Here is a 27,860-nt window from a genome sequence, read left to right as displayed (position 1 = left end):
CTGCTTTACCGACAATCAACATTATATGCTTATTCCATTTTAAATCACTGCTAATGCGTACTCCCAGATAATTTATGGTATTAACTGCTTCCAGTTGCTGACCTATTTTGTAGCTAAATGATAAAGGATCTATGTTTCTGTGTATTTGCAGCACATTACACTTGTCTACATTAAGATTCAATTGCCATTCCCTGCACCATGCGTCAATTCGCTGCAGATCCTCCTGCATTTCAGTACAATTTTCCATTGTTACAACCTCTCGATACACCACAGCATCATCTGCAAAAAGCCTCAGTGAACTTCTGATGTCATCCACCAGGTCATTTATGTATATTGTGAATAGCAACGTCCTATGACACTCCCCTGCGGCAAACCTGAAATCACTCTTACTTCGGAAGACTTCTCTCCATTGAGAATGACATGCTGCGTCCTGTTATCTAGGAACTCCTCAATCCAATCACACAATTGGTCTGATAGTCCATATGCTCTTACTTTGTTCATTAAACGACTGTGGGGAACTGTATCGAACGCCTTGCGGAAGTCAAGAAACACGGCATCTACCTGTGAACCCGTGTCTATGGCCCTCTGAGTCTCGTGGACGAATAGCGCGAGCTGGGTTTCACATGAGCGTCTTTTTCGAAACCCATGCTGATTCCTACAGAGTAGATTTCTAGTCTCCAGAAAAGTCATTATACTCGAACACAATACGTGTTCCAAAATTCTACAACTGATCGACGTTAGAGATATAGGTCTATAGTTCTGCACATCTGTTCGACGTCCCTTCTGAAAACGGGGATGACCTGTGCCCTTTTCCAATCCTTTGGAACGCTACGCTCTTCTAGAGACCTACGGTACACCGCTGCAAGAAGGGGGGCAAGTTCCTTCGCGTACTCTGTGTAAAATCGAATTGGTATCCCATCAGGTCCAGAGGCCTTTCCTCTTTTGAGCGATTTTAATTGTTTCTCTATCCCTCTGTCGTCTATTTCGATATCTACCATTTTGTCATCTGTGCGACAATCTAGAGACACTAATGCAGACACTAATCACTACAAATGAATACTTCAAACTGGTTCAGGATAGTCAAGAACAGAATTCTGAACCAGTTTAAAGTCTTCAGTTGTAATGATTAGTGTCTGCATTTCACACAGTTATTGTGTTCAGAACTGTTCTGTTTGACTTTCATTATGTAACTTGGATTTCAAAAAATCTATTATATGCATTGTTGTTTTTATAATTCATATTTGACTGCCGTGAACAGGTTCCTGAACTGAAACTGGTCAGTAAATAAATTGCATTAATCAGCATTAGTGTTACACATTTCTTACACTATATACATGCTGATATCCACCCGGGCAAGATGTTTTCCTGCACTGCTGCTGGGAAAAGTATGAGAGATTTATGTGAGGCTCCAACTAGAGGAACTAACAGAAATAATAAAAGCTAGTACTCATTGCAGTCTATGTTTACCAAAAAAGACACTTGACTGTTTCATTCCTCATCTTCCATTGATCATTTTAGGCACTGTTTCCTAGCTTGAAATAATATTCCTTGTTCTACTATATGGAAACACACATCACAAAAAACACTGATTTAAACAGAATGACAGTTTATTCAGTAACAGATACAGAAAATCCAGAAACAAACAAAAAATAATTTAAAGTAAAGAAAAGTGCCAACAGATCTTATTAAGAATTTTAATCCATTAATTTATTTTTCTTTTTACAATGGGACTGAGGCAACCACTCACTTTTTACAAGGAAATCTTGGCCCTCACAATAACACATTTTATCTATACCATTAAGAAAGGTCTCATTACAGTTATCACAACATTAATAAAAACATAAAAACATAATATGGAAAAAAATTGGTGGTTATTAAAGCTGCTTAGTATCCCTTGGACAGCACTTGTGTCTACTGAGACTGTATGTGGTAGTAAAGCTCTCACAGCACACAGGACATAAGAAAGGTTGTTCCCCAGTATGTGTGCGCATGTGTTTCATAAGACCACAGGAACGAGCAAATGTCCACTCACACAGACGGCACTTGAATGGTCGCTGCCCTGCGTGTGTTTTCTTATGTGCTGTAAGATCAGAAGGTTCTGAGCAAGCCCAGCCACAAATGTCACACTCCAAAGGGAGTTTTGTGATGGTTTCTGTCAAATGTACTTGTGAAGATATTGCTAATTGGTTGTCAAGTGCCAGTATCCTGTTGTGGTCTGAAGTATTATCATCTTTTTCTTGTTCACTCCCTTCGTGTGTTGTTTGATGTCTCCCATGAATAAACTCTGTCTCACAATCATCACATCTGCAGTACTGTTCACAAATGTGTGTGCAAACATGTGAAGACAGCTTTCCACAATGTGGACACAGTGCTTGTTGGTCATCATTGTTGGAGCACATATGTTTCCTGTAACAATCAAAAATTTGGAAGAGGAATATCATATCGCAGAAATAAAATGGCAAAAAGACAGTTCTAACTGTTATTGGTAACTATATTTTACTTAACCACTCCATTAATTTTTCAGTATTTCTTTTAGCACATCACAATTACACAGAATCAGTATTGTTACTTTGTAAGCACAGCTTTGTTGCTTGCTTTGACTATCAAGACTTTTATCACAAAGATATCATAATTCTCACATAATTCACAGGAAATAACTTACATTATGAATGCGGGGCAGATTTTTCTGTGAATTGTGAGAAATTATCTGTGCTTTTTGTGTTCAAATAATGCATATCTGAGATAGAATCAGAAAGCCACATTAGTATTTCACTAAATGAAGCTGTATATTGACTGACCGTGATGCCAGATCTTAGGTGCATTCCCAATAATCCAACCTAATTGCATTTTTATCTTAAACTGTGCCTTTATCAGTCTTGATAGGAAAACTTTAAAAAGTTACATAGCCTTCCATTGTCACTAATGTTTCCATTTATGATTTCAAAAACCTACTAGCAGAGGTTCTCCCACCAGGGATGTGGGAATAGCACTACTGCAGATTCAGTATATCTAAAAGGTCTTCACTGACATTATAACATCTTCATTCATTTTTTTCAACTTTGGTCTATTCTTTTCATTTCAGTGCATTTAATTTTAAGTGACACTGAATTGTTAATCATGAGGTGGACTTTTGCCTTTTTAGGTTGATGTGTGTTCTTTGTTGATGCAATGTTTCAGCAGTTGGTATTGTCAGAAGTTAATCTTCGGAACAGTGGCCTAGCTATTGTTATTATAGAAATCATGAACAAATTTTGCTATTAATTTTGAACACTTTTCATTAATACAAGATATGAAGTACCTATGTAATTCAATTTGCAGTTAAAGTGCACTTATGGCATTAGTGACTCTTCTGCTGTGTGCTGCTGCTGGCAATTTGTTTCCTTTGGTCATAGCCAATCAGATGATAGTATAGAGTAGCCAATGAGAACTGCTGAAACTAATGACTTTAGTTTGGTGGAAAATATGAATAGTTGACTTTTGTTTATAGGCAGATAGTACAAGATTGATGATTATTACTCTGTGTATTATGTATTGTAAAGCTCGTTACTGGTTTTTGTATGAATTACTTATATTGTGTGTTCCTTGGAATATGATAGTATATCTTGAAATATTGTTTTGCATTCCTGTGTTATAGTTTGGTTTTGAGCTGGCAAAGCCAACAAATGTGGCTAGAGGGAAAAAAACACTGTGATAACAGACAGATCTTTAACGTGACCAACAGTGTAGGTTAGGTTGAAACATAACGGTTTGATTGTGAGCTGCCAAAGACTACAAATGTGATTGGAAAAGTGGCTGTGGTGACGTACTGATCTGTAGTGTAGCTCAATGATCATTTTGAAAACTCAGTTGGGTATTTTAGGAATATCCCAATTTCCAAGGTTGTGGTTACACAGGAACAATTTCTATTTTACAGAATATTGTTCTGTTTGACATTCTGCACAGTATATTCCACTATGCCACCACAGAGCTTCATACACTATACATTATGTCTATGTTCATCAAAAGCTATTTTCACATTGGTTGTGGCTAATTATTCGTTGTCTTCACTTCCTATCATTCACCACACAAACAGTTACCAACTGCAGCATGCAATACAAAGTCCGTAAGTGCACTTTTACTTCAGTTCTATCTTTGATAGAGTACACAGTGTCAGAACCTAGTTGCCTTGTCTCAACACCCAGTGACCACTGAAGATGTATAGTGGCCAGCCTACTGTTGGGTCACCCGGAAGGTACATGTGGAATATTGCAGCTATCAACAGTTGCAGACCCTGTAAGTACACTCAGTGGTGACAGAGTAAATGCTGCAATGAATCTTGAAACTCAAGAGGTAGAATTTAGCACAACCAGGAAAAGACCAGGTGGGTGGAAACAAAACAATAAAGGTGCAGGTAACAGATTGGTGGTAAAATAGGAAATGACAAATAAGGACTGACTAAGTGTAATAGTAAGGCCTGTGTTGGAAAAGACTTGGTGGCATGGAAACAAAACAATATAGGTCCAGGTGAAAGACGGGTGGTATAATTGGAAATGACAAATAAGAACATAGTGTAATGCTATGGCTGTTGTTGTTGTATAATGTACACAAGAGCTTAATAGTGGATATCTGCATACTGAATCATAATACAGTTATATAAAGCAGCAGAAAAACATACATACATTGTCTAAGTAGAAGAATCAGACATGAATATCTGATATGCCCACAGATGAAACTTGGAAAATAATTCCATCAAAATATGCCACGAACTTGCAAATTCATTATCTACAGCACTATATAAACACAAATTGTTGTTTAATGTCATTACCAAAAGTCTCAAAATGTTCTCAATCAATTTACTTCAGAGCTTTACATAATACTCTAACAAATGTTAGGACAGACATAGGCTACTATTTTGTAAATACATGTGGTATATAAATATACAATATATTATATAAAGGTGAAAAATCAGTACCAAAAATTTTGAAAGTGCTTGACCAGTTTACTTCAAATAATTACATGATGCTCTAATAAACATTCAGATGGACATATGCTATATATTTCTTAATATATATGGTATATAAATATATATCTATACTACTATATAAAGACAAGCAGTTGTGTTATGTTGTTACCAACAATCTTGAAAAGTTCTTGACCGAAATCGTAGGTGTGTTCCTGGTGATATATAGGTGTTGTCAATTGGGAACGACAAACACTGATGATATATAGGTGTTGTCAATTGGGAACAACAAACACTGGTGTATTCTCTGATGTCATTTCAGTATTAGATTGTTCAACAGCCTAGATGTTTTCCTGTTACCACATGTGAATCCAATGTTATTGATTTAATTATTCTTTCATTTGGGTCTACATATAGCCCCTGTTGGGCCTTCTTCACGTTATTTTTATAACATTTTTATTTTAAGCACTTCTGTCACATTCTGAACATAAATTATCAGTGACAATTGGCTTTATGACGTCTGACATCCATTGCTGGTTGCATCAGTAATGCTCCTCATCGCACCTCAGAACATGCATTAAGCCATATAGGTATGTGGGACATTAAACATTTTAAGTAATTTTGTGATAGTGGCTCATGCCTTTTGTTATTAATTCATGGGCCATGGTTTTAATTTTTAGTGTTAAGGATTCTGAACTTTGTAAGTCAGTAGTATGGTTCTTATAAAATTTCTACATAAAAAATTTGCTATGCAGAAATACACCTGAGAATGTATGTGCATCATAAAAACTGGTTGTACCAGTCTCTGAGCAATTACAATGAAACAGCTAACACAGCAAATTGAATTCTCAATTAATTTTACCAGCATTTCAGGAGCTCAGTATATTTTAAGTTTTTAGTTTTCCTTTCAGTATGCAAAATAATGATAGTTGTGGGTGTCCTTGTTATAAGACTGTTTCCTAATCTAAGAGAACAAATTCTGATAATCAATTAACCCTTTAACTGCTCTGGACGTGTTAACATGCGTGCCTTTGTACCTGTCCCTGTGTGCTCTGAAAGTGTTTATGCATGCCACCAGTCCTTCTACCTGGTCCCCTGAATGTGACTACGCATAGACACGTTCAGAGTACCAGGTAGAAGGACTGGCGGTGTGTGTAAACACGTTCAGAGCACAGGTACAGCTACAAAGGCATGTGTGTTAACACATCCAGAGCAGTTAAAGGGTTAAAATGTTTAAAATTCACCTCAATAGAAAAACATTATTTATCATGGCAGCATAAGATGGAATTTAAGATGATGCATATGTAGAAATACAACTTGCATTAAATATAAGCACATTGTGTTAATTTTTATTACTGAACCCAGTAGTTCATGAATAATTTCCAAACTATGTGTCATATCCAATTATGAAAACTACCACACAAAATTCAGCACAAAATGTATATTTTGTTAGTTTTTATTTATGGGAGAGTACATTGATATGATGGATAAAATTTACAAGTAATGTTTCCCTGGTAATCACTACAGATAAATGATCTTGTAAATATTAACTCAACTGATAGTACATCATGTGTCTATTGGTGCAATTAGAATTAAGATTAGGTCAATATTAAGAAAGATCCTGTGTATGCTGTACAGCAAAAAGAACAATGACTGATGCTGACCTAAGTGCAGGTTGCTATTTTGTATCTGGATCACTCTGGTACAAATGGTCAGTTCAAAAGGTTGCAAGCAGTTGTGAGATTTAGTGAATGAATAGTCTACTTGTCACAATTTGGAAAAGATAGAAATCCAGGCTAGGCCATGACTGGGACTGATTTTTTGAGATGTGGTGAACTTTGAAACATTTTTGCAGTGGGATATGCACTCTCAACAGTTAAGTGCAATGACGTCTTTACAATATTTCATTTAATATTATACACAATTGTGGCACTGTTATTACTGGAGCTCTCAAGGAATTTTAGCTTGCATCACATGCCACCGTCTTACAGACATTTGGACTTCATCTCAATTAATAATTTTAAAGAAAACTTAGCTCACCTTTGTAGGAGAGATCTTCTTTAACTAGCTCACATCTTGTTAAATGCAATTGAACAATTTATTTGACAATGCAATGACTATGTGGCCACCTCTGGACAACAGGCAAAGTATGTATCAAAAATGCAGTCACAGTTTTCACCCAGCCAATTAATATAGGCATGACATCAACACATATTGAGCAAAACTAACATTCTGGGTATTTTTACTTAATGGACCATCACTGAGTGCTTAAATACTTTAATTCACAAGTTGCCACCAAACTGTGCATTTGTGTGATGTTTAAAGCTTTCCCGGCGTACTGATTGTTCCATAAAAACACGGGAGAACTGCCAGATATCAGTAACATCCTGCAACGATATTTCGGGGCAGAGTCTTCTGGCCATCTTCATGTGAGTGCCACTGTAGTAGTACTGGTGAGTACGCACTGAGCTCTGCTATTTAAAGCCATACTGAGGTGACATTATGCATGCGCTCTCAGCGTGCACGTTCATAATGGCTCCGTGCGCTGCGCCTCGCGCCCTCCACAGTGAAAGCCTGTCGTATCGGTATCGGGTCGATTTCCATCTTTATGCAGATAACTACGTCAACTACAAAGTTTCTCTATAACAGGATTCCAAGCGGAGTTTAGCTGATAATCGCTATCTCGATTGATGAGAGTCTCATTGTCAGACAATCTTATTTCCACAGATTCATTGATAATCGAGCTCCAAAAGTTTGATGTATGGGCCAAAATTTTTGGGTCGTCATAATTCATGGAATGGTCTGTGGAAATACAGGTTCAAATGGTTCAAATGGCTCTGAGCACTATGGGTCTTAACTACTGAGGTCATCAGTCCCCTAGAACTTAGAACTACTTAAACCTAACTAACCTAAGGACATCACACACATCCATGCCCGAGGCAGGATTCGAACCTGCGACCGTAGCTGTCACGCGGTTCCAAACTGAAGCGCTTAGAACTGCACGGCCACACCGGGCGGTTTGGAAATACAGTGTTCGGCGATTGTGGACTTGGTGGGTTGGAGAAGGTGAGTATGCCGTTGGTGTTCCACAATGCGTTCCTGCACAGTTTGTGTTGTTTGCCCTATATATGATTTGCCGCATTCACATGGAATTTTGTAAACACCTGATTTACTCAGGCCCAGGTCATCTTTAATGGGTCCCACCAGTGATGAAATTTTGGAAGGAGGGCGAAAGATGACTCTCACTTGATACTTTCTCAATATTCTGCCTATCTGTGAAGAAATATTCCCAATAAACGGTAGATAAACAGTCGACCTGAAGGCCTCTTCCTCTTCCTTGTTCCGTTGTTTGTAGGACTTCATCACTCGGTTCACTTGCCTAGGTGAAAAGCCATTCTTCAAAAATACTTTTTGCAGGTGTTCCGCTTGAAGACTGTTGGCATCAGAGATAGTATGGGCACGGTGGATCAAGGTTTTGAGAATGCCCATTGTTTGTGCTGGATGGTGGCAACTCGTAGCTTGTAGATACAGGTCTGTATGAGTGGGCTTTCTGTACACCGAGTGACCAAGTGTGTCATCACTCTTCCGTCACACCAAGACGTCTAAAAATGGCAGGCAACCATCTTTCTCTATCTCCATGGTAAACTTTATGTTTTCATGTAAGGAGTTCATGTGACGTAAAAATTCTTGGAGACGGTCCGGACCATGAGGCCACACTATGAAAGTGTCGTCAAAGTACCGCCGAAATACTGTCGTTTAAAAGTGGCAGAGTCGAGTGCTCTCTCCTCAAAATCCTCCATAAAAAGATTGGCCACCAGGGGAGACAAAGGACTCCCCATGGCAACTCCGTCAGATTGTTCATAAAATTCGTTGTTAAATATAAAATATGTAGAGGAGAGAGTGTGCTCAAACAACACTGTAATGTCTGCACCAAACATATTGCCAATGAGGTGTAGTGGGTCCACCAGAGGCACCTTTGTGAAAAGTGAAACCACATCAAGACTGACCAATAAGTCGTTACTTTGCAGTTGTAGTGACTGAAGTCGACTGATAAAATCACCAGAATTTTTTATGTGATGTGCACACTTGCCTATCATTGGCTTGAGCAAAGATGCCAAGAATTTTGGTAGGTCGTAGGTGGCTGCTCCAATGTTACTCACAATTGGGCGTAATGACACATTTTCCTTCTCCAACCCACCAAGTCCGCAATCGCCAAACACTGTATTTCCACAGACCATTCCATGAATTATGACGACCCAAAAATTTTGGCCCATACATCAAACTTTTGGAGCTCGATTATCAATGAATCTGTGGAAATAAGATTGTCTGACAATGAGACTCTCATCAATCGAGATAGTGGTTATCAGCTAAACTATGCTTGGAATCCTGTTATAGAGAAACTTCATAGTCGACGTAGTTATCTGCATAAAGATGGAAATCGACCTAATACCGATACGACAGGCTTTCACCGTGGAGGGCGCGAGGTGCAGCGCACGGGGCCGTTTTGAATGCGCACGCTGAGCAGTGCATGCACAACGTCACCTCAGTACGGCTTTAAATAGCGGAGCTCAGCGTGTACTCACCAGTACTACTACAGTGGCACTCACGTGAAGATGGCCAGAAGACTCTGCGCCGAAATATTGTTGCAGGACATTACTGATATCTGGCAGTTCTCCCATGTTTTTATGGAACAGTGCATTTGTGCTTTGTATTATGCACTGTTTGCTTAGCTTCATGGAGCCTTACTTATCAACAATCTGTATGAAATGATAGATAATGTCATACTTGAATGTCTTAGAATTAGATAGTATGGGGTAGCTGGAGAATTCATAAAATTTCATTTGTTGGTTTGCTGACAGTATACAAAAATTACACTGCAATGCCAAAGAAACTAGTATAGGCAAGCGTATTCAGATACAGTGATATGCAAACAAGCCAAGACAACAAGTGTCTGGCACTGTTGTTAGATCAGTTACTGTTGCTACAATGGCAAGTTATCAAGATTTAAGTGAGTTTGAACATGGTGTTATAGTTGTGCATGAGCGATGGACACAGCATCTCCGAGATACCAAAGAAATAGGGATTTTCTCATGTGACTATTTCATGAGTGCATTGTCAGTGACAGGAATCTGGTATAACATCGCCACATTGCTGTGGCTGGAATAAGCTCCTGCATGAACAGGACCAATGACAACTGAAAAGAATTGTTCAACGTGACAGAAGTGCAACCCTTCCACAAATTTCTGCAGATTTCAACAAGTGTCAGTATGTAAAGCATTTAGTGAAACATCATCGATGTGGGCTTTCTGAGCCAAAGGCCCACTTGTGTACTCTTGATGGGATGACACAAAGCTTTACGCCTTGCCTGGGCCCGTCTACACTTGCACTGGCCTGTTGATGACTGTAAACATGTTGCCTGGTCAGATGAGTCTTTTTTTCAAATTGTATTGAGTGGATGGACATGTACAGGTATGGAGACAACCTCATGAATCCATGGACCCTGCATGTCAGCAGGGAACTGTTCAAGCTGGTGGGGGCTCTGCAGTGGTGTGGGGCATGTGCAGTTGGAGTTATATGGGACCCCTGATATGTCTAGATATGACTCAGACGGGTGACACATATGTAAGCATCCTGTTTGATCACCTGCATCCATTCATGTCCATTGTGCATTGCAACAGACTTGGGCAACTCCAGCAAGACAATGCGACACTCCACATGTCCAGAATTGCTACAGAGTGGCTCCAGGAACGCTCTTCTGAGTTTAAACACTCCGCAATTGACCATATCTGGGATGCCTTGCAACATGCTGTTCAGAAGAGATCTCCACATTCTCGTACTCATGTGGATTTATAGACAGCCCTGCAGGATTCATGGTGTCAATTCCCTCCAGCAGTACTTCAGACATTAGTCCTGTCCATGCCACATCATGATGTGGCACTTCTGTGAGCTTGCAGGGGCCCTACATGATATTAGGCAGGTTTACCAGTCCCTCTGGCTCTTCAGTGTATTACAGCTACAAGATTTTCATAACCACTCCAATCCCTCACAGTAGGTTGACACCTCATGTCACACTTCACAAATGTTTCCTCTTTGATGAGAAACAGTGCTGCTGCTGCTGCTGCTGATGCTGTTAATATTTATGGCACCCTGTGTGAAAGTGAATTTAATGAAAAAGCTTTTATAAACTTGTTTGCAAGCACATACAGGTTCCCTTCAGGCTTAAGATTACTCTTTTAGATCATTTTCAGCATTATAATGACTGAGTGTTCACACACAGAACAACAACATTGTCCATATTCTTCATATGGTTGATGTTGGTGGTAAACTGTGCAATATAGTCCAGGTGATGGGAATCGCCTGGGACATGTGTCTTTCAATGGATTTCAGACTGAGTCCACTAGCAGTTGGTGGTCCATGTAAATGACTAGTGATCTGCCTTCCATGTCATATATAAACTGGCAAACTGCTTCATAAACTGCTAAAAGATCACAGTCATAGGTGGACCATGTAGCCTGTGAAGCTGTCTATGTAAGAAAAATTAAGTGGCTGCTTTATACCTGTCACTTCCTACTGGAAAACTTCCTCCGACTCCACATCAGAAGGTTGTAGTTCACATCACATCGGGTCACCGACATTACGTACTACCCCGGGATAAGATCGGGGCGATAGCAGTCCCTTGGTTACGTGAAAAAGCACAACAGAAGATAACATCCATACAGGAGATAGCCATAGAACTAACTAGGCCTATGTTGTTGTTATTGTTGTTGTTGTTGTGGTCTTCAGTCGTGGGACTGGTTTGATGCAGCTCTCCATGCTACTCTATCCTGTGCAAGCTTCTTCATCTCCCAGTACCTACTGCAGCCTACATCCTTCTGAATCTGCTTAGTGTATTCATCTCTTGGTCTCCCTCTTTTATTTTTACCCTCCACGCTGCCCTCCAATACTAAATTGGTGATCCCTTGATGCCTCAGAACATGTCCTACCAACCGATTCCTTCTTCTAGTCAAGTTGTGCCACAAGCTCCTCTTCTCCCCAATTCTATTCAATACCTCCTCATTAGTTATGTGATCAACCCATCTAATCTTCAGCATTCTTCTGTAGCACCACATTTCGAAAGCTTCCATTCTCTTCTTGTCTAAGCTATTTATCGTCCACATTTCACTTCCATACATTGCTACACTCCATACAAATACTTTCAGAAATGACTTCCTGACATTTAAATCTATACTCGATGTTAACAAATTTTTCGTCTTCAGAAACGCTTTCCTTGCCATTGCCAGTCTACATTTTATATCCTCTCTACTTCGAACATTGTCAGTTATTTTGCTCCCCAAATAGCAAAACTCCTTTACTGCTTTAAGTGTCTCACTTCCTAATCTAATTCCCTCAGCATCACCGGATTTAATTCAACTACATTCCATTATCCTCATTTTGCTTTTGTTGATGTTCATCTTATACCCTCCTTTCAAGACACTATCCATTCCGTTCAACTGCTCTTCCAAGTCCTTTGTTGTCTCTGACAGAATTACAATGTTATCGGCAAACCTCAAAGTTTTTATTTCTTCTCCATGGATTTTAATACCTACTACGAACTTTTCTTTTGTTTACTTTATTGCTTGCTCAATATACAGATTGAATAACATTGGGGATAGGCTACAACCCTGTCTCACTCCCTTCCCAACCACTGCTTCCCTTTCATACCCCTTGACTCTTATAACTGCCATCTGGTTTCTGTACAAATTGTAAATAGCCTTTCGCTCCCTGTATTTTACCCCTGCCTCCTTCAGAATTTGAAAGTGAGTATTCCAGTCACCATTTTCAAAAGCTTTCTCTGAGTCTAGAAATGTAGGTTTGCCTTTCCTTAATCTTTCTTCTAAGATAAGTCGTAGGGTCAGTATTGCCTCACGTGTTCCAACATTTCTACGGAATCCAAACTGATCTTCCTGACATTGGCTTCTATCAATTTTTCCATTAGTCTGTAAAGAATTCGCGTCAGTATTTTGCAGCTGTGACTTATTAAACTGATAGTTCGGTAATTTTCACATCTGTCAACACCTGCTTTCTTTGGGATTGGGATTATTATATTCTTCTTGAAGCCTGAGGGTATTTCGCCTGTCTCATACATCTTGCTCACCAGATGGTAGAGTTTTGTCATGACTGGCTCTCCAAAGGCCGTCAGTAGTTCTAATGGAATGTTGTCTATTCCCGGGGCCTTGTTTCGACTCAGGTCTTTCAGTGTTCTGTCAAATTCTTCACGCAGTATTATATCTCCCATTTCACCTTTATCTACATCCTCTTCCATTTCCATAATATTGTCCTCAAGTACATCGCCCTTGTATAGGCCCTCTATATACTCCTTCCACCTTTCTGCTTTCCCTTCTTTGCTTAGAACTGGATTTTCATCAAAGCTCTTGATATTCATGCAAGTGGTTCTCCTTTCTCCAAAGGTCTCTTTAATTTTCCTGTAGGCAGTATCTATCTTACCCCTAGTGAGATAAGCCTCTACATCCTTACATTTGTCATCTAGCCATCCCTGCTTAGCCATTTTGCACTTCCTGTCGATATCATTTTTGAGACGTTTGTATTCCTTTTTGCCTGCTTCATTTACTGCATTTTTATACTTTGTCCTTTCATCAATTAAATTCAATATTTCTTCTGTTACCCAAGGGTTTCTACTAGCCCTCGTCTTTTTACCTATTTGATCCTCTGCTGCCTTCACTATTTCATTCCTCAAAGCTACCCATTCTTCTTCTACTATATTTCTTTCCCCCATTCCTGTCAATTGTTCCCTTATGCTCTCCCTGAAACTCTGTACAACCTCTGGTTCTTTCAGTTTATCCAGGTCCCATCTCCTTAAATTCCCACCTTTTTGCAGTTTCTTCAGTTTTAATCTACAGTTCATAACCAATAGATTGTGGTCAGAGTCCTCATCTGCCCCTGGAAATATCTTACAATTTAAAACCTGGTTCCTAAATCTCTGTGTTACCATTATATAATCTATATTAAAGACCAAATATGTCTGCTTGTGTCTGTGTATATGCGGATGGATATGTGTGTGTGTGCGAGTGTATACCCGTCCTTTTTTCCCCCTAAGGTAAGTCTTTTCGCTCCCGGGATTGGAATGACTCTTTACCCTCTCCCTTAAAACCCAAATCCTTTTGTCTTTCCCTCTCCTTCCCTCTTTCCTGACGAGGCAACCGTTGGTTGCGAAAGCTAGAATTTTGTGTGTATGTTTGTGTGTCTATCGACCTGCCAGCGCTTTTGTTTGGTAAGTCTCATCATCTTATATATATATATATATATATATATATATATATATATATATATATATATATATATATATATATATATATATATATATATATATATATATATATGGTTATAATAGAAGGAAACATTCCACAAAGGAAAAATATACCTAAAAACAAAGATGATGTGACTTACCAAATGAAAGTGCTGGCAGGTCGACACTCTGCATCTTTTTCAGTGGTAGTGACTGAGAGGTACAACAATACTTTGCAGTGTTTGTCTGTATGGTACAGACTTTTCGCACACCTCTGCAACTTCTACAGTTGTGGCAGTTTAGATGGGCATGCTGTACTTTCATGTGAACCATGAGTAACTAGACAGAATGGATGCATGAGTAACTAGATAGAATGGATGTCACAATTTGTAGGAACAGTCACTGATAAACATGTTCCACAAGCAAAGAATATTTGGCATATTTAGTTGTCACTCCCCTGAAATATTCGCATGCAGAGTACCAACCTCTTTCAAAACATTATCTCTATCTTATGTGCTCAGCATCAAAAGATCATGATTTGGGGGACACAAAAATGTTATGATCCTGTGGTAAAAGTGCACTTTAATCTTCTCATTACTTCTGTCCATGTAATTTCTGCATCTTAATTTAAGTATTGCCAAGGCATCACTATCTAATTCATTAGGTCTCAAGTGCTCATCCAGAAGTTTACTTCACCAAAGTAGCACTACATGGAGAGTCGGATAGTTGTCATGTTCTAGATCATTACTAGCTTGTTTGAATGGCTCGAAGAACATTACAAGCTCATTTAGGGTATGTTCGTCTGTACTCTGAAGTGTACTTAACTCTTTTTTTTAGCAATCCCTAACCCTCAATCAAATGATCATGTACTGAAACTGCAAGTTGGACAAACTGTTTGATTGGACTTTGATCTCTAGTTTCAGTGGTTTTGCGAGTCTTTTCGAAAAGCCAAGTTTCCTACAATGTGCCACTAGTGCTTTACACAAGTCTACTGTCTCTCCTAAATGAGTTAGTTCTGGTTGTGATGTTTAAAACTCTGACATGGAAGTATAACAACGAAAACAAACAATTATTGACAAAATAAGGTAACTAGATACATTAAAAAAAATCTACTCACAAAGTGGCGGCAGAACACACACATAAAAGATTATAATTAGGCAAGCTTCTAGAGCCAGTGGCTCCTTACAGCAGAAGGGTTGAAAAAGAAGAAAGAGTGAAGGAAAAGGACTGAAAAGGGATAGATTTCACGAAAGTTACCCAGAGGGGTACTGCGAACAGCTGAAAGCAAGGGGAAACTACAGCCGTAATTTTTCCCGAGGGCATGCAGCTTTACTGTATGATTAAATGATGATGGCATCCTCTTGGGTAAAATATTCCGGAGGTAAAATAGTCCCCCATTCAGATCTCCGGGCGGGGACTACTCAGGAGGACGTCGTTATCAGGAGAAAGAAAACTGGCGTTCTACGGATCGGAATGTGGAATGTCAGATCCCTTAATCGGTCAGGTAGGTTAGAAATTTTAAAAAGGGAAATGGATAGTTTAAAGTTAGATATAGTGAGAATTAGTGAAGTTTGGTGGCAGGAGGAACAAGACTTTTGGTCAGGTGAATACAGGGTTATAAATACAAAATCAAGTAGGGGTAATGCAGGAGTAGTTTTAATAATGAATAAAAAAATAGGAGTGCGGGTAAGCTACTACAAACAGTATAGTGAACATATTATTGTGGCCAAGATAGACACGAAGCCCATGCCTACTACAGCAGTACAAGTTTATATGCCAACTAGCTCTGCAGACGATGAGAAATTGATGAAATGTGTAATGAGATAAAAGAAATTATTCAGGTAGTGAAGGGAGATAAAAATTTAATAGTCATGAGTGACTGGAATTCGACAGTAGGAAGAGGAAGAGCATAACTTAATCATAGCTAACACGTGGTTCAAGAATCATGAAAGAAGGTTGTATACATGGAAGAACCCTGGAGATACTAAAAGGTTTCAGATAGATTATATAATGGTAACACAGAGATTTAGGAACCGGGTTTTAAATTGTAAAACATTTCCAAGGGCAGATGTGGACTCTGACCACAATCTATGAACTGTAGATTAAAACTGAAGAAACCGCAAAAAGGTGAGAATTTAAGGAGATGGGAGCTGGATAAACTGAAAGAACCAGAGGTTGTACAGAGTTTCAGGGAGAGCATAAGGGAACAACTGACAGGAGTGGGGGAAAGAAATACAGTAGAAGAAGATTGGGTAGCTTTGAGGAATGAAATAGTGAAGGCACCAGAGGATCAAGTAGGTAAAAAGACGAGGGCTAGTAGAAATCCTTGGGTAACAGAAGAGATACTGAATTTAATTGATGAAAGGAGAAAATACAAAAATGCAGTAAGTGAAGCAGGCAAAAAGGAATACAAACGTCTCAAAAATGAGATCGACAGGAAGTGCAAAATGGCTAAGCAGGGATGACTAGAGGACATATGTAAGGATGTAGAGGCTTATCTCATGAGTGGTAAGATAGATACTGCCTACAGGAAAATTAAAGAGACCTTTGAAGAAAAGTGAACCACTTCCATGAATATCAAGAGCTCAGATGGAAACCCAGTTCTAAGCAAAGAAGGGAAAGCAGAAAGGTGGAAGGAGTATATAGACGGTCTATACAGGGGCGATGTTCTTGAGGCAAATATTATGGAAATGGAAGAGGATGTAGATGAAGATGAAATGGGAGATATGATACTGCGTAAAGAGTTTGACAGAGCACTGAAAGACCTGAGTCGAGACAAGGCCCCCGGAGTAGGCAACATTCCATTAGAACTACTGACAGCCTTGGGAGAGCCGGTCCTGACAAAACTCTACCATCTGGTGAGCAAGATGTATGAGACAGGCGAAATACCCTCAGACTTCAGGAAGAATATAATAATCCCAATCCCAAAGAAAGCAGGTGTTGAAAGATGTGAAAATTACCGAACTATCAGTTTAATAAGTCACAGCTGCAAAATACTGACGCGAATTCTTTACAGACTAATGGAAAAACTGATAGAAGCCAACGTCAGGAAGATCAGTTTGGATTCCGTAGAAATGTTGGAACACGTGAGGCAATACTGACCCTACGACTTATCTTAGAAGAAAGATTAAGGAAAGGCAAACCTACATTTCTAGACTTAGAGAAAGCTTTTGAAAATGGTGACTGGAATACTCACTTTCAAATTCTGAAGGAGGCAGGGGTAAAATACAGGGAGCGAAAGGCTATTTACAATTTGTACAGAAACCAGAGGGCAGTTATAAGAGTCGAGGGACATGAAAGGGAAGCAGCGGTTGGGAAGAGAATGAGACAGGGTTGTAGCCTATCCCCGATGCTATTCAATCTGTATATTGAGCAAGCAGTAAAGGAAACAAAAGAAAAGTTTGGAATAGGTATTAAAATCCATGGAGAAGAAATAAAAACTTTGAGGTTCGCCAATGACATTGTAATTCTGTCAGAAACAGCAAAGGACTTGGAAGAGCAGTTGAACGGAATGGACAGTGTCTTGAAAGTAGGGTATAAGATGAACATCAACAAAAGCAAAACAAGGATAATGGAATGTAGTTGAATTAAGTCGGGTGATGCTGAGGGAATTAGCTTAGGAAATGAGACACTTAAAGTAGTAAAGGAGTTTTGCTATTTGGGGAACAAAATAACTGACGATGGTTGAAGTAGAGAGGATATAAAATGTAGACTGGCAATGGCAAGGAAAGCGTTTCTGAAGAAGAGAAATTTGTTAACATTGAGTATTGATTTACGTGTTAGGAAGTCGTTTCTGAAAATATTTGTATGGATTGTAGCCATGTATGGAAGTGAAAAGTGGACGATAAATAGTTTATACATGAAGAGAATGGAAGCTTTCGAAATGTGGTGCTACAGAAGAATGCTGAAGATTAGATGGGTTGATCACATAACTAATGAGGAGGTATTGAATAGAATTGGGGAGAAGAGGAGTTTGTGGCACAACTTGACTAGAAGAAGGGATCAGTTGGTAGGACATGTTCTGAGGCATCAAGGGATCACCAATTTAGTACTGGGGGGCAGTGTGGAGGGTAAAAATCGTAGAGGGAGAACAAGAGATGAATACACTAAGCAGATTCAGAAGGATGTAGGCTGCAGTAGGTACTGGGAGAAGAAGAAGCTTGCACAGGATAGAGTAGCATGGAGAGCTGCATCAAACCAGTCTCAGGACTGAAGACCACCACAACAACAATAACAACAACAACAACAACAACAACCCAGAGGGGAGACTTATCGGATGGGATCAGAAGGAAAGACTGATTGTTGGGGATTGCACCAGACAAGATTTGAAAACCTGATAGCTTAAAATTGGAAGACAGGGTAATATCCAAGACAGAGACTACTGCTTAAACACTGCGCAATAGTTAATAAGAGTGAAAAGCTAAGTGCATTGTACATAACAGAAGAGGGAGGGTGGGTGGCGAAAAAGACAGGTAAGAAATTGAAAGATGTAGAAAACTAAAATGGAGTGAAGAAAGGAGTAGTTTACTGTGAATAACGGTTGGTTGGTTGATTTAAGGAGAGGGGACAAAACAGCGAGGTCCCACCGGATTAAGGAAGGATGGGGAAGGAAGTCGGCCGTGACCTTTCAAAGGAACCATCCCAGCATTTGCCTAAAGTGATTTAGCGAAATAATGGCTGGCCAGATGTGGGTCTGAAGCATCATCCTCCCAAATGTGAGTCCAATGTGCTAACCACTGTGTGAAGAATGCTCAGGCACAAGAAATTAACCTAAATTAATGCCAGGTGGGTGGCGAGAACCAAGGACATGTTGTAATGCTAGTTTCCACCAACAGAGTTCTGAGAAGATGGTGTCTGGCGGAAGAATCCAGGTGGCATGTGGGGTAAAACAGGCACCAAGGTCATGATTGTCACATTATACAGCATGCTCTGGAACAGGATATTGCGTGTTGCTAGTATTTCAGGCAGAATGGATCTCATTTCAGGACATGATTTTAGGACGTCATGGCCTTGTCAAAGTAGCTGATTAATACATTACAGACCAGGAAAATACTGGGTGACCAGTGACTTGCTCCGAAGTTGTTTCTAGGAGCGATCAGCAGTACCCGGATTGGAACTGATGGCCCGGTGAATCTGCTTTTGAACTAGGCTGGTGTGGACAGAAATGCGTAGCTGGCAGATGTCATCCATGTACCTAAAACAAACCAGGGTCTGAAGACTTATAGATCCCAGGAAAGCTCCCTCAGAGAGACCCATGAAAAGGTTCGCATAGAAAGGAGCCATCCTGGTTCCCATGGCCGTACCCCTGATCAGTTTGTATGTTTGCCCCTCAAAGGTGAAGTAGTAGCTGGTAAGTAGGAAGGATGTCATAGGTTTGGAATCATGTGGGTACTGACTGAAGGAATGTTCAGCAGCACACACACCATGTACATGGGGGATGTTGGTATAGAAGGCGATGGCATTGGTGGTGACAAAGAGACATGCACAGATTTCAGATGACCTAGGAAATGGTTGGTATCTTTGATATAGGAGGTAAGTCTTTGTACTATGAGCTGCAGGTGCTGATCAACTAAGGCAGATATACATTTGGTGGGTACTTTGAAGCAAACAACTATAAGATGGCCAAGATGATTGGGTTGGTTGGTTGGGGAAGGAGACCAGACAGCGAGGTCATCGGTCTCATCGGATTAGGGGAGGACGGGGAAGGAAGTCGGCCGTGCCCTTTTGAAAGGAACTATCCCGGCATTTGCCTGGAGCGATTTAGGGAAATCACGGAAAACCTAAATCAGGATGGCCGGACGCAGGATTGAACCGTCGTCCTCCCGAATGCGAGTCCAGTGTCTAACCACTGCGCCACCTCGGTCGGTAGATGATTGGGTTTGTGGATATTAGGAAGAAGGTAAAAGGCGAGAGTGTGTGATTTGGGTGGGGTGAGAAGTTTTAAAGGCAGATGCTGTATGTAGAGACGTCACACAGCTGGCATAGACCTTCACTAACATACTCCTTTCGGTCAAGTACCACAGTGGTAGATCCTTTGTCTGCTGGGAGGATAATGATGGAGTCATCAGGTTTTAGGGAATGCAGAGTGTGAAGTCATGTTGCAGGGATCTGAGGGAGGGTTGCAAAGCAATACTGGATGTGAGGAATCTTGGAAAGCTTGTAAGAAATGATTTTGAGGTGGTGATGGTGGATCAAGTTGGGACTGTTCAACACAGGATCAATGTCAGGTTTGCTGTTGGAAAGGTTTTGGGATTGGGTTGCAAAGTGATATTTCCAGTTGACATTACATGAGAAGGAAAGTAGGTCCTTCACCAAAGCAACATGATCAAATCCAGGTTTAGGGCTGAAAGTGAGGCCCTTGGAAAAATTATATAACTCAGGAGGAATAATGCTTCAGACAAGAGGTTGAAGACACTGTACTGTTATGACTTGTTCTTGTGATTACAAGTTATTTTTGGTCTTGCAGGCAGTGGTGAAGGCTGTGAAATGTTCAGGAGCTTGGCCAAAAGTATGTTTGAGCAAAGTGTTAAACCATGACAAGTGCAAAAAAGTCTTGTGAAACCTTTCAGAGTTGTCACTGTATTAGAATCTCAATCTGTTATGAAAGGTGCGGACTTCATTGCGTCCTCAAAAATTGTAAAGGGCTCGAAATGGCGAACAAGCTCCAATAAAATTTTAGCTGCTGTTCTTTCCTCATCAGGCAATTGACATTGATCTATGTCCTTTTTTCTTTTGATGGAACACATATGTTTCCTCATGGTAGAAGTACAGTAAACAAGAATGCAACCATTTTGTATGCACTGTACAAACTTTTTATGTTTTGCATCTGCGGTGTACAAAAGAGCATTGAACTTTTCTACTTGTTACTCTTCCTAACCTGGAGCACATTTGAAGTTACGTAAACTTCATCACATAATTTTCATTCTACCATCCTCTGGGCCGTGGCGTGCACAACCACACAAATGCAACGGTCGGCTACCATGACAGAGTTAAACAGCGCCTGCAACTTAGTACCGGCGCGTTCCGCCAGCCAGTGCTAGAGGCTCACGTGCACTTCTTACTTCTTAGATTTACTTCCAGGTTGACCGTTGACTCATAAAAACTAAGAGAAACTTTTATGACCTCTCACTTGTTGAAGAGTGTCTACAAACCCTCAAACATTTCTTGAACATTACCGGATAGACCAGTCTCAGAAAAATTATATTTAAATGATTACAGATGTTTCAGTATACTATAAGACACTTTAATGTATTTCTACATCAGGGGCAATATAATGCTTTATTTTGCCCATTAATTATACATTAGCCTGGATTCATTCTCTCTGCAGACACAGTAGCTACTTAAAAAGTCAACATCACATCACTGGATACAATTTCATTTTATACGTATTAGTCCTGTCTTTTTACGTCTCTCTAGTATCAGTCTTCATAGAGTTATGAAGCAAGTGTGTCTACTCTGCTTAATTTGCTCTTAAAGGAACACATAGCAACAATATGACATGTACACTAAGGTGAAAAAAGTCTTCGATGCCTCCTATTACTGTGTTGGACTTCCTTTTGCCTGCCATAGCACAGAAATTCAATGTGGCACAGACTCGAGAAGATACTGGAAGTCTACTGTAGAAATACTAGTCATGCTGCCTCTACAGCTGTCAATAATTGTGAAAGTTTTGCTGGTAGAGGATTTTGTACAAGAACTAAACAATTAATTATGTCACACAAATGTTCGATGCGATTCGTCTCGGGTGAGCTGGGTAGCCAAATCATTTGCTCAAACTGTCCAGAATATTTTCCAAACCGGTGACATGGGCCCCCGCTGTTATGGAGCCACAACCAACTTGCACAATGCCTTGACAACAACTTGGGTCTATGGCATTGTGGGATCTGTGCAACACTCAGTCCCTACCATCAGCTCTTACCAACTGAAATCTGGACTCATCTGACCAGGCTACAATTTTCCAGTCATCTAATGTCCAACTGATATGGTCATGGTCCCAGGAGATGCACTGCAGGTGATGTCATGCTGTTAGCAAAGGCACAATGTTGGTCACCTGCTACCGTAGCCCATTAATGCCGAATTTTACTTCACTGTCCATATGGATATGTACATCGTTCATCCCACATTGATTTCTACAGTTATTCCATGCAGTGATGCTTGTATGTTAGCACTGACAACTCTACACAAATCCTGCTGCTCTTGCTCCATTAAGTGAAGACCTTCGGCAACTGTGTTGTCCATGATGAGAGGTAATGCCCGAAATTTTGTGTCCTTATCACATTCTTGAGACTGTAGATTGCAGAATATTGCATTCCCTTATGATTTCTGAAATGGAGTGTCCCATGTGTCTAGCCCCATGTACCATTCCGCATTCAGAGTCTGTTAATGCCCATCATGTATCCATAATCATGTCACAAGCTTTTTCAAGAGAATCACCCGAGTACAAATGACAGCGCTGCCAATGCACTGTCCTTTTATACCTTGTGTGTGTAATACTACCGCCATCTGCATGTGTGTATCACTAACCCATGACTTTCGTCACCTCAGTGTACAATGGAATTAGTGGTGTTGCAGCTGATGTATTTTGATGTCATGAAGAAACTTTAGTTGAAAATATACATTTTTAAAGAGAAGTGTACCTATTTTACTGTTTTGGCATTCCAACTTATCTAACAACAAAGTGAGAGTGCTACAAGGTAAAAGGTTTCATTCCTCGCCGATCATCTTGAATAACTGCTTAAGAAAGAGAGCCTGCTTCACAGTCTTCATTATTTGCCACCACTTGCATGTCATTTTTATAATTCCACACATTAAGAGAGATTTACATTATTATTATTCTTAATTATTAATTCTCTGTTGAACCTTATTCAATCGTTACTTATTTATTTATTGGAGGCCACACTATCCAAGAAAGTTTTCGTTTACTCAAATAACACAATTCAGTAACTTGTATAAAGTAGTAACACGTAAAGTGACAATTACAACAATATGTATATGAGTTAACACAGATAATTAAATGATAACTACTTTACCTAAATGCATTATAGAAACAGTTAACAATCTTATTACAAATATGGTATGTGATTTGTCAGTGAACAACCTGCGATACATGTTGTCTGATAAATCCACATTTGAGTGTGCATTTATTGGTTTAGCAACCTCATGCATAGTGGTAACAGAAAGAATCAGTATGTAGCAACCACGAGTCCAAGATGCTTGCTATTATGTTGCTGACACAGCTCTGCATGTTGTGGTGGTGAGCTTAATACCTTTTGACTGGCACAAATCTAAAGCAATGAGATTGTTTTAACTGATCTGGAAGTATGGAGAATGAAGAGTCATTTTGATTCAGATTGGGGGGGGGGGGGTCAGGGGGGGGGCTTACTATGATCTACTCTTTGTTGTAAATATAATATGGCACCTGTTCAACTGACTTCTGTTTTAGTTGCTTATATCCTTTCACAATTCAACAATTTAAATTGGCTTCACATTAATCACTGACTAAATTCACTGTTCCAGTCTCAAAATCATCATTTGAAAAGTTCCTAGATCTGCTTTATTATCTACATTTAATTGCCAATAGTAAATTAATGTTCAATTATAACTAGTAGCTAATCTGTAGGATTGCACAATTGCTGCATTAAAAATACTGACCAGCCAGCACTACACCTGGAAGTAGTCATGACTCCTTGGACTGTGGAGTCTTTAAAATTGTATCCCTGAAGTATCACATTTTCTTGTCAAGTATATGTACAGTGTGAACGTGCATATAATTCCAAGTTGTTGATGTCTTGTTCAAAACTGTCATAGTCTGCATTCAGCCCTGCATCACACAAACAGCATTGCTGTGTATCACCAATTTGTTCTATGATACCAATCACAATTTTTAGGGAACTCTAGTGCTTTCTGCTCCTTAAAGTTCTGAATCAGACAGTCTCAGTGAGATAATTTGGTCTTCTAGATTTTTCTAAGATACCTAGGTTGCTGTGATTGTTTTTTGGTGAACCTGAATTGGAAATTTTCCATATAATTTGAAACACAAAATCAATGCCCAAATTCCCAACAGATTTGGCCTATGTATAACCAAACTGAACTCCCACATTTATTCCTACTGCTTTGCAGTCAGTACAAAGCATAGAGTTAATGGCACACTCATGAGTGGTCAAGTTAAAATTTCTCTTACATTTGCAGCTAACAAAATTAGTATTCAATATTATGAGAAGGAAAGTTGCTACTCATCATATAGCAGAGATTCTGAGTCGCATACAGGCACAACAAAAAGATTTTCACACTTAAAGCTTTCGGCCAATGGCCTTTGTCAACAATAGACACACGCACGCGCGCGCACCCACCCACCCACCCACCCACACCCACACACACACACACACACACACACACACACACACACAATTGCAACTCACACTCATGACTGCAGTCTCAGGCAACTGAAACCACACTGCAAGCAACAGTATTAGTATTACTATTCAAACTATTATCTTGCAATGCTGACAATAAATGTCCCCCATAATACCACTTTGTGCTCCTGGTATGGAAGTTGCTTTTAGTAACTAAAAGTAAAGAAATTCTCCAGCTGTAAAATGATGGTCTCTGCAGAATTAAAGATCAAACGCTTTCCACCCCTCCTTTTATTATTGGCCAAACAATAAAGATGAAAATTTGTTCTATCAAGTACCTTCTAATGAAACTCCACTATACAAGAGAGCTTTAGCAACAAGCGGAATGGGGCAGAATATTGTGACATTAACAGAGCACAATGTGGTATAGTCAACTCTGGCTGCTTATAATATTTACAATGTATTGCCATTAAATTTCAAAAAAATGGCTCTGAGCACTATGGGACTTAACTTCTAAGGTCATCAGTCCCCTAGAACTTAGAACTACTTAAACCTAACGAACCTAAGGACATAACACACATCCATGCCCGAGGCAGGATTCGAACGTGTGACTGTAGCGGTCGCGCGGTTCCAGACTGTAGCGCCTAGAACCGCTTGGCCACTCCGGCCGGCATTTAAATTTTGCCAACACTGATCTAGAAGATGAATTGTCACAACATAACCACAAGCTAGTTTTGTCCTGAAACATTCTATAGTCAACACAGCTAAAAATATAATTTCTGAGGCACCACCAATAAACTATACAGCAATGTATTTCTAAGTGTACATTTACACACAATAGAGAGTTCAGTTTATGTTCATTTAATTTAATAGGATGGTTATGTTGACAATAAGCAAAAATTCCCCTATAGAAGAACAGTCAACTTCATCATCTGTCATTGCAATTTTATTAGTTTCCATATTTACCACACAGCCTGTTCTAATCTAATCTACTCATCTCCCTACATACTCAGTACCTATTTCAATCGTTCTTCCTCCAATCCACTCCTAACTCACCTGAAACCAATCGCATCAATTATTTCCCATAACTGATGGTGCATCTATCCATCAGTTTTCCCACAATTTCATTTTCTCACTACCGTATTTACTCGAATCTAAGCCGCACTCGAATCTAAGCCGCACCTGAAAAATGAGACTCGAAATAAAGGAAAAAAAAATTTCCCGAATCTAAGCCGCACCTGAAATTTGAGACTCAAAATTCAAGGGGAGAGAAAAGCTTTAGGCCGCACCTCCAAATCGAAACAAAGTTGGTCCATTGTAATATGAGACACAATTTAGGTCGAATGAATGACGATACAGCTACAGTAGTTTGGATCGAGTCGTAAGCTTAGCAGTTAAGCTTTACCAGGTATCCATTGCTATGCGTCAGGCGCTCAGTCCGTATTTATACGGGTATCCTTCCTTTTTCACGTGCTTCGTCTGGTTTGAATCGATTGCTTATTTTGCTTTGATCTGATAAGTGCCGTTTTCTTTGTTATAGGTGTTTGCGTCACTCTTAAGCTGAAAATGCATTACTGCACTGTGTCATGCATTGTTTGTCGCATTCTGATAGTGCGTGTTTACGGCCTGTCGCGGCTCGCGGCATGGCTTGCTTTTGTGCGCGCTACCGCCGCGCACAATTAAAAAAAAAAGAGAGAGGAATCGTCTCATTGGCGAAACAATGGCAAGAGACTGCTATTTGTTGTTACTTACACTGCTGCTTTCTTTGATAATGATCAACAAGAATCAAATAATAGACTGCGTATGATAGAACATGTTCTGAACGAGAGTTAGGCGAAAATTTTTCTCCGTTGAAAATCTTTGCGGCCGCTTCTTTATTACATCAAATTCTGCACAGAAATTAGAGTCATCTTAGATTTAAAAATCTAGTCACTTGCCGTGCTTCATTTCTGACTGTATCGCTATTAGACATAAGAATAATACGAATATCCTTCCGCGTTTGCTGTTGTCTCTCTCTAGTTTCGTAGTTTATTAGGCAGACAGGATTTAAATGAGATAGCAGCAAACACGAAAGAATACATGGCAAAATGTTTACATTCGTATTATTCTTATGGTGAATAGAATACTGTATGTGATTCAAATTTCATCAGGTTCTTATTAACAACCATCTCTTCTCACAGATAGGAAAACATTCAGAACGTAGAGTTGGCCATATTGACAAACATTCCAAACAGTCTTGCCAGTCAGATTTTCGTAGCACACTGAATTTGTGCTACATTCGAAGATGAACAATACGGAATTTGTATTTACTTCATTGGATAATGTATGAAAATGCAGTGGTCGAAACTCGCGGCGGAGAAAAAAAGCTCGTCTTCCACTTTTTTTTTATTTTAATTTATTTACTGACGCAGAGGTTTTGGCGCCAGTATTTATCTTTGTGCCTACAAAACATGCCTGCGTAGCGCTTCATATATTCGACGGCAGAAGTTAGTTGTGGCGGCACCCACCAACATTTTTCGTAACTTCCGCTTGCTTTGCACTCGATTCTAAGCCGCAGGCGGTTTTTTGGATTACGAAAACCGGAAAAAAAGTGCGGCTTAGATTCGAGTAAATACGGTATTTGTTTCATGTTTTCTACCTTTTCCTATTGTTCTTTGCACACTAGCCTTTTTTGTGATCTGGTTCTTAATAAGCTCATACTCTAGATAGCTACTGGATAAACACCCCACCCGCTAAACAATCTCTGGCACCATCTTTGACAGAAGCACTTCAAAACCGAAATGGCTCAGTTTTTACAGTCATTTCGGGTTTTTTTCCATTAATGGTTAAATTAACCTGTTATGGGATACTCCTTACAATATACTTTTGGAACATATCTAAGACATTATAAAAATAAAGCCTGTCTTCTCTTCAGATAACATGAAGATTACTGTGATAAACATTTACATCAACTTGGGAAACTTCACATTTAATTTTATTGTAAATACAATACAGTATGCATTATATCCGACCTTTTTTAAGGAAACCATAATTTGTTCTCAGTTTTTGCAATTCAGATCACTCAGGAGTTGACAGCACTATAAGTAAAACACATATGTTAAGTCATACAGAGAACTGCTCAAAAAAATAATTGCTTCCTACCACTAATAGCAGAAGTTACATTTTGACAATCAAGAAACCACACTGCATGGGGAGTGGGTGTAGTAGGAGGCAAAATAAAAGCAAATATGACCCAATACTGTACAATGTAGCATCAGTTGTATGGGAACATATGCATTTATTACTT

General features: G+C 39.6%; 1 protein-coding gene across 2 annotated transcripts in view; it reads right to left on the bottom strand.

The window, feature by feature from the left end:
* Nucleotides 1-1,672: 1,672 nt before the first annotated feature.
* Nucleotides 1,673-27,860, bottom strand: part of LOC126457440 (zinc finger protein 184-like) — a 91,813-nt gene continuing 65,625 nt past the window's right edge. For both annotated transcript variants that reach the window (XM_050093718.1, XM_050093719.1), the window contains exon 7: nucleotides 1,673-2,406. In XM_050093718.1, coding sequence (XP_049949675.1) covers nucleotides 1,875-2,406 — 532 coding nt within the window. In that variant the 3' untranslated portion in view covers nucleotides 1,673-1,874. The remainder of the gene's footprint in view (nucleotides 2,407-27,860) is intronic.

The sequence above is a fragment of the Schistocerca serialis genome, chromosome 2, assembly GCF_023864345.2.
Source record: "Schistocerca serialis cubense isolate TAMUIC-IGC-003099 chromosome 2, iqSchSeri2.2, whole genome shotgun sequence".
In the NCBI taxonomy this organism is placed as follows: Eukaryota; Metazoa; Arthropoda; class Insecta; order Orthoptera; family Acrididae; genus Schistocerca; species Schistocerca serialis.
The sequence above is the reverse complement of the archived record's forward strand: the minus strand, read 5'-3'. Positions and strand labels throughout refer to the sequence as shown.